The following is a 7,500-nucleotide window of genomic DNA, read 5'->3' as shown; positions in this document are numbered from 1 at the left end:
TCTTCCAGGATTTCTCAAAGAAAGAAACATGATGACACACAGGAAGTGAAGCTGAATTACAAACCACCACACACACACACACACATACACACACACACACACACACACACACAAGTGTGTGAAACACATAAATTGTGAAACAATAATTAATAAACTTTGTGAACAACCTTTAAAAAGCAGAATTTAAAGAAGATAAATAATAATTATATTAAATGTCATGAAAAGATTGACCTGTAAAAATAATCAGACTCAGCTGTCAGAGCGAAAACAAGACGAATGTATGAAAAATGAACTGAGCAGCTTGTTTTTATCCTTAAACATCAGCTCATTCACATCATGCTCCACCTTCCACCGACTTTTCATCTGCTGCATTTCTCAGAATGAAAAGGCCCAGATGCTGCGTTCAGGTTCCCGATGCTGCGTTCAGGTTCCCGTGTGGTGACTGACCTGTTGGACTCCCCAGATCCATGAGCCTCACCTCAGGTTTCTGACCCACAAACTGATGGCTGATAGTTACCGCTCGGACTCAGACCCAGACCCAAACAGCTGCTTTCTTTTCTTTTTTCTTTCCTTTTTTTTTTTTTTTTTTGTTGAAAATCAGTTTGTGAATTTTGTTCAAATCTAGTTTTAAAACTTTTGGTTTATGTTATGATTTTTTAAATTACACTGGTGGAACTAGGTAACTAAGTAACTAGATAACTAGGTAAGTAGGTAACTAGCAGGACTACAGTGACTTGTACTGTACCTGTGTTCTTCGTGTCAGAGGAGCTGAACGTGTGTGGAGATGCTCCACCTGGAGTTTATGAAGCATGTTTTCCATGTGTCTGAGTTTATATAATGATCTTAGTCGTGATTGTAAGTTTAGGTTTGTTCATTTAGAGAGAAGTTGCACTCAGACCCGTCCTGCAGTAAAACCCTGGAGACGGTCTGAGCAGGTTAGGATTCTGTCTTTTGGTCCCTGTAAAACTTAAGTGTCTGTGTCAGAACAGATGTCCCTCACCGTGGACTGCTGACCGGACGTGTCCTCGGAGTGAACCCCATTTTGTCAGCCTGGGTTTTTGGAGCAGGGGACATTTTATTGTCCCTCATGCCTGAGATGGTGTTTCAGGCATCCTGGTTCCAGGTGTAACAGTTTACAGGACAGTGTGTGTCCTTCTGCGTGGACACACTCACGAGCTGCGTGAAGTTAAAGACCCGCACATTGTTTTTACATCGTTGTTTTATGTTTCAGTTCTTCCTGCAACAATGGACACGAACTGTACTGGTTGAGTTCTGGTCTCACTGGACTCAGTGGGAACTAACGGACTCTCCCATCAGTGACCCTGGAAACAACCACAGGAACTTTTCATGAAACCGTGTTCGGGACTGTGTGAGGTCAGAATCCGGATCCGGCTCTGGTTTACCGGCAGCAGGTAAGACCTCACAGGTTTCCGTGAGCCGAATCTTACGCAACAACTTTTCACAAGCTTCGTCACTTCGGGATTAACAGCATGACTCCGGGATGAGTCGGTGACGGTGCAACCATGTCGCCGTCAATGGGAAAACCCCGCGGGAGAGCGCGCGGATAAAAGGTCCACACCGCTGCACGGCTTTATGAGACTGAACCGAGTTCACCGGTGGACACACAGACACCCGCCCCGACAGACATGAAGACCCGGACAGGTAGGAGACTTTCTTATGTCTGAAACTCAGCCTGCATGTGATGACGGGAGAGGGGAGGCTGGTAAAATCCGCAGAAACATGCACAGAGTTTGGTGGAGGAGCGAACTCACATCCTCAGCTGACAGAAACTTTATCACAATCACATTTAAAAATGCAGACGTGTGTTCAGTGTGAGATCAGCTGAGACCTGCACGCGCCTTGCACCTCCGCGCTGCCTGGACTCACCTGGAACTGGTGACGTATGACGGGTTATTAGTGCCAGTCCCGATGGACATGGGGGACAAAGCTGTAACCAGCACATCCTGAGGGGACCATGACCACGTCCTGTTCATGGTCCCCTCAGGATGAACTGTAAGAGCTGATGATCCTCAGACTTTTCCTGTAGCGCCACCACGAGGTCAACATTTTCACTGCAGAACTTCTGATGTTCCCATCAGCCTCAGCTTAATTTAATGTTAGCATGCTAACAGGCTAAACTGCAACGGTGAAGATGAAACATTATACCTGCTAATCAGCAATTAGCTCAAAGCATCACAGAGGTGCTAACATGGATGGATACTCTTATTTTGGCGGCATTCTCTCAGTGAACATCCTGTCTTTAGACGTTGCTACGGAACATACCTGTCCGTGACATTTTACAGGTATGCTCTGTAAACCCAGTGCATTGTGGGTTTTATTTTCATTCTGGTTCTCTGATAAAAAGCATCTCAGCTGTTGAAGCTAATCGATAACACTTCATACATCAGGTGTAAAACATTAATAAGAGAAAGTTTGGGGTTGATTTTTTTGTGAATGGATGAAACGGACGTGTTGATGACGGTGTTCGTTACCGTCCTGTTACTGACCCTCTGACCCTCTCCTGCTCTTTCCCTCCAGCCGTCGCTCTGCTGCGCTGCTTCTGCTTCTGCTTTGCAGTGTTGGCTCAGTCAGCTCCCGTCGGCCCGGCGTCCGACCCTCCCCCGGTGTTCAGGGAGGCCGCTGAGCGAGCGAAGACGCTGGTGGAGAAAATTCTGAGAGACCTCCCCTCCGTTCACGCCTCCACCGTCATCACGGAGGTAAACAGCACATCTGATTGGCTGATTGACCTGGACTCCTGTTGGCTGTACTTCTACGTCATGTGTAAACTGGTCCTGTCCTCCTCAGGGTCTCACCCTCGATGCCTCCGCCCAGACCACAAACCTGCAGATGATGGTGACCTCACTGGGAATCCCCGCCGCCCCCGTCCTCAAACCGCTGTCCGAGCGCTTCACACTGGTCAGTCTGCGGTCTGAGGGGATTGTTAATCTTTAGGTCCCACAGAAGATTCTAGGGGCTGATATGAGGGTTCACTGAGTCCTCAGAGTGGTTAGAGTGGAGCTTGTGTTTTACATGTTATGAGAACTAAGAACTCGGGGCTTCATTTGGTATGGGTGGTGGTCCTGTGGGTCCTTCAGGAAGCTTCGGGGTTAGTGAGGGGGTTGATTGAGGTCTGTTTGGGTTTCAGAGGTCATGGTGGTTCTTAACTGTGGAGTTACCAGGGACCTGATTTAATACGGAGGTTCTTGGACTGACTCCGAGGTTCTTTAGGTTTCAGACACGTGTTTGACACGTGTTGACGTATTTATCTGTCAGCTGTGATCAGCTCTGTGTCGCCCCCTGTGTGTGAGGGTCCTGTTTGTCTCACTGATACTCTGTGAAGTCATGTCATGTGATGTGATGTCGTGATTATAAAATGTGATTTGTGTGTGTCGCCCTTTGCAGGACATGTGTGTGAGTCGTATGTCGGCAGGCGGGCAGTTGTACCAGGGGCTGCTGGGAGTTTTGTCTGAAAGACTGAGTGGACTGAAGGACCTGCAAGCCGACCTCAGAGACCTGCTGACACTCATCAACAAGGTAACATGCACACCTGAGGTGACATCACTGGTGAGGACAGAGTGAGCTGTGATTGGCTCCTCACACGTATGTCTTTGTGTTTCAGATGAAAGAGGCGGCTCAGCTCGGCGGCGACAGTTTGGATCCGAACCAGAGTCTGGATCTGGCCTCTCGTCTCCATGGTAACTATGAGGTCCAGGTGGCGGTCCACCTGACGCTGACGCAGCTTCGTTCCTTCTGTCATGACATGATCCGCAGCCTGAGAGCTGTCGCCACCTACAGGCCACGTGCTGAGACTGCACGCTAATCCCTGCCCACCGGGGGCGACACAGCACTGCGTTCAAGGACACACAGGAAAAATCAGGATGACTTGGATCATAAAACACACAGCTGAGGCATCTGAAGGGTAATGACCTTAAATGACCTCCTGTAGGAAGCAGTGACCCTGATGACCTTTGTGACCGGTACAGATCACCTGTGTCGACCTGCTGAGCCCGGCCACTTCAGGTGTTTCCACCACAAACCTCCAACCTTTCGACTTCAGACGAGTTTTTAACAAACAAACAAACAAACAAAAACTACAAACAGCTGAGATCTTTCCACAGTGAGTTCAGTGTGCAGGAGCCTGCTGGCTGGACAGGAAGAGACTCAGAGGAAACGGAGACAAACCTGCTCTGAACAGAGCGGCAAGTCTGAGCAGAGGACTCTGAGACCACAACGTCCCAAACCCCTCCACCAGCGAGAGACGTTTTATTGTGACAGCAGACTCCTCCGTAACCAGCTTCCTGCTCAGCGTCAGGCTCAGCCTCAGGCTCAGGCTCAGGCTCAGCAGCCTCAGGCTCAGGCAAGTCTGAGCAGAGGACTCTGAGACCACAACGTCCCCTCCACCAGCGAGAGACGTCTCTAAAGCTGACTGAGCCTCAGGCTCAGGCTCAGCCTCAGGCTCAGGCTCAGGCTCAGGCTCAGCCTCAGGCTCAGCCTCAGGCTCAGGCTCAGCCTCAGCCACAGGTTCAGGCTGTGGGTCTGATCCTCTCAGCTTCTCACCAGCAAATATCCCAGAGTGCTTTGTGTGTGGCGTGGCTTCGGCCTCGTCCGTCAGTCGGAGGATCAAAGCTCCGCCTCGGCCCTTTCAGAAACCAGGCCGCAGGAATGTGAATGCGCTGCAGGTCTGAACCTGCTCCGCTCCCCGACGCAGAGCTTCACTCTGAAAACGCTGCTTTCTTTCTGCACTGTTTTCTAAAAGTCCCGAAGCTGCAGGTGGACGTAGCAACAACGAGCGATCGCACTGCGACGCGAGCCACGAAGAGTTCATCAGCAGCTTCTGCTAATTTATGACTTTATTTATTACTAATATTTATTCAATATTTATGGTCTAAATATTTATTGCTTTTGTTTCTGTTCTACATGTTTGTGTGAATCATTTTATTTTGTGCGTCTCAGTGAAGCAGTTTGTCAACCTGCGGGTCGTGACCTCATGTGGGGTCGCAGCACATCGAAATGATAATATTTACTTTGATATATTTTCAATATCAAATCAATGAGTTTTAAATTTGGGTCAAAGGTCAGAGAGTCTGTGTTAAAGTGCAGAGACGAACGAGAGAGGTTTAAAACAAACAGCAGAGAGAGAGAGAGAGAGAGAGAGAGAGAGAGAGAGAGAGAGAATCACTGTCACCACAGGAAGTGAAACATTTCTCAAGTTGAGTGACAGTGATGATGTCAGAGCAGTGATGATGTCAGAGCAGAGTCTCTGGTTCTGTAAACCCCATGGGTCAGCTGATTATAGATTTATTTATATTTATTTATGATGATTTTTGAACTTTCGTACTTTCATCACAGTCGTTTTTGTTTTCTTATTCACAGCGACTGTTAAAAGCGAAGCAGGATCTTGCTCGTGTGCTTTGATAATAAAAAGTTTTTCACCACTTCCTGTGGCTCCTGTTTCACATTGAAATCTTCATATCGGGGCTTTTATTGTGAAACAGCTAGTGAAAATGATTGTATTTAACACAGAGGTTTTATATGAGTGTGTGTGTGTAACAGTGTGGTGAGTCTGCAGCTCGCTAAAGCTAGCCTCCCGTCAGAGATCCCTGGACTACCCATGATGCACCTGTCTTCACCTTTTCAGAGAAACCTTTCTAAGGTTTGTCACAGGTTTCTTTATTTGAATGTGGACTGTCAGAGGACAGTGGACACAGTGTCAGAGACAAACGTCAGACTTTGTGGAGGAAGCTTCAAACAGCTGATGGTTAATGTGAACGCGTGTTTTCATCACGTCTTTGACACGACTGACAGGCTGCAGCCTGATTGGACAGAGTTTGATCGAAATTCCAGATGTTTGAGTTTAAAAGTTGAAACTTTTTGTTTCGTATCTGAGCCATAAAAACACTTGGTGATGAAAAACCACGTAAACAGCTTTATTATTTATTTATGTGTCAACATCAGGTTTTTAGCTGAGATTAAATTTCACACTTAGCTTTTCAGCTGATTATAAACTCAAACTGTTATGACCTTTCTAGGCTTCCATTCTTCACGTCAGCTCAGGTGTTTCTCAGATTCCTCCCTGAACACCTGTTCACAGCATCAGCTCCAGGCTAGTTAATGAGTGTGGGATTGTGGGATACAAAGGATCAAATGACGTGTCCTTTTATTTACTATAAAAATTACGGTGGCTCTGAAGGACAAAACACACGAGTCATAAAAACGTGATGATGCTGTGAAAGTACAATGTTTGTAACATGTTCTGATTTCTTCACATGGTCGATCAGTGTTTAACATCATGAAAAAAAACAGCGAATCCGGACTCAGAAACAGAAATGTGAAAAAATAAAACCTGAGGAAGAGGAGAAATATTGCACTGCTTGGTTTGTCCTCCAGGGCCACCGTAGGAAACAGACTTTACAGAATATGTCACCATTTAAGTTTTTCATCTCCGAACTTTTACACTCTTTCCCCTCACGTCAGGATTCGGCCTCAGTTCAGACTCCAGGACCTGGTTTTCTCCTTCTGCTCTCATCAAACTTTCCAGGACCATGTTGTGATTTTCCAGGACTCTTCCATGAGAGCTGTACGAGAGATTTCCAGGTTTTCCAGGATGTGTGGAAACCACACCCACAGACGTGACCCTGGATCCTGTGAACGCTCTCTCCTCGTGCCTTCCACCTGTCCTCCCCCCTGGATGTCCTCTGCCTCCCTCTGGCGGTGGTCTTCAGTTCCTGTGCTGCTCCTGGTCTTTCCTTCGTTGTTTCTCTTTCTGTTTCTCCAGTTTGTCCAGAGCTTTTCTCTCCTTCTCTGCCGCAGTGTGGATGTCTTTAATGCGACGCTTCAGCGCGCTGCGATCGGACGAACTGAGCACGCCCAGACCCTGCGGAGGACCAGGAGGAGGTAAGAGGTCAGACCGAGCGGTTTCTGTTAAACGTTGGTTACAGCAGCACAAAATGTGGAAAATCATTTCAGTGTGAAGAGTCAGAGTCACATGGGGTCAGACCGGATCTGAACCCACAACCTCACAACTGGTCTCATCCTCATCCTCACCTTCAGCTTGCTGCCGTCCATCTGCAGCAGCTGCTGTCCATCGATGTCTCTTGCATTGAATTCTGGGACGTACTGCTCCATGTTGAGTCCTCTGAGCCACTGACAGACCTGCTGAGTCGTCCATGAGGAGACCACAGAGGACGGTTCATCGCCAGGCTGGAGGGGGGAGGGGGGGGGGGGGGGGGGGTCAGGTAATGTGTCGGTAAAATGACATTAACATGAACAAACACCTTCTCTCACACACCTGCAGGAGGCGGGGACACTGTGTGTGTGTGTTACCTCATCAGAGGACTGGGACAGGGTGTGGTATGGATGGGAGGATCTGGAGGAGGAGGAGTCAACAGGAGGAGAGGTGGAGGAGGAGGTGTGAGGAGGAGAAAACTCCTCACTGAGAGCCGACTCCTGCAGGACGGAGAGAGAGAGAGAGAGAGTGAGACACTCAGTGTGTGGGTTTAA

The 7,500-nt window shown here is 48.1% G+C and overlaps 2 protein-coding genes across 3 annotated transcripts in view; one reads left to right on the top strand and one right to left on the bottom strand.

The window, feature by feature from the left end:
* Positions 1 to 1,574: 1,574 nt before the first annotated feature.
* LOC121199022 (granulocyte colony-stimulating factor-like) lies at positions 1,575 to 4,266 on the top strand. The gene is made up of 5 exons (XM_041063462.1): positions 1,575 to 1,662; positions 2,539 to 2,717; positions 2,806 to 2,916; positions 3,403 to 3,534; positions 3,620 to 4,266. Exons 1-5 carry the CDS (start codon positions 1,647 to 1,649, stop codon positions 3,818 to 3,820), a joined length of 639 nt encoding a protein of 212 aa, XP_040919396.1. The 5' UTR covers positions 1,575 to 1,646; the 3' UTR covers positions 3,821 to 4,266.
* Positions 4,267 to 5,950: 1,684 nt separating this feature from the next.
* The window catches only part of samd14 (sterile alpha motif domain containing 14), a 5,511-nt gene continuing 3,961 nt past the window's right edge, over positions 5,951 to 7,500 (bottom strand). For both annotated transcript variants that reach the window (XM_041062939.1, XM_041062940.1), the window contains 3 exons: positions 7,324 to 7,446; positions 7,045 to 7,200; positions 5,951 to 6,874 (listed from right to left, as the gene is read on the bottom strand). In XM_041062939.1, coding sequence (XP_040918873.1) covers positions 6,719 to 6,874; positions 7,045 to 7,200; positions 7,324 to 7,446 — 435 coding nt within the window. In that variant the 3' untranslated portion in view covers positions 5,951 to 6,718. The remainder of the gene's footprint in view (positions 6,875 to 7,044; positions 7,201 to 7,323; positions 7,447 to 7,500) is intronic.

The sequence above is a fragment of the Toxotes jaculatrix genome, chromosome 18 (assembly GCF_017976425.1).
Source record: "Toxotes jaculatrix isolate fToxJac2 chromosome 18, fToxJac2.pri, whole genome shotgun sequence".
Lineage (NCBI taxonomy): Eukaryota > Metazoa > Chordata > Actinopteri > Toxotidae > Toxotes > Toxotes jaculatrix.
The sequence above is the reverse complement of the archived record's forward strand: the minus strand, read 5'-3'. Positions and strand labels throughout refer to the sequence as shown.

Bases quoted from the DNA above. Each gene is read 5' to 3' on its own strand.
- LOC121199022 (XM_041063462.1), top strand. The intron at 2,718-2,805 runs GTAAACAGCACA...TGTCCTCCTCAG, and splicing joins CCTCCACCGTCATCACGGAG to GGTCTCACCCTCGATGCCTC. The intron at 2,917-3,402 runs GTCAGTCTGCGG...CGCCCTTTGCAG, and splicing joins TGTCCGAGCGCTTCACACTG to GACATGTGTGTGAGTCGTAT.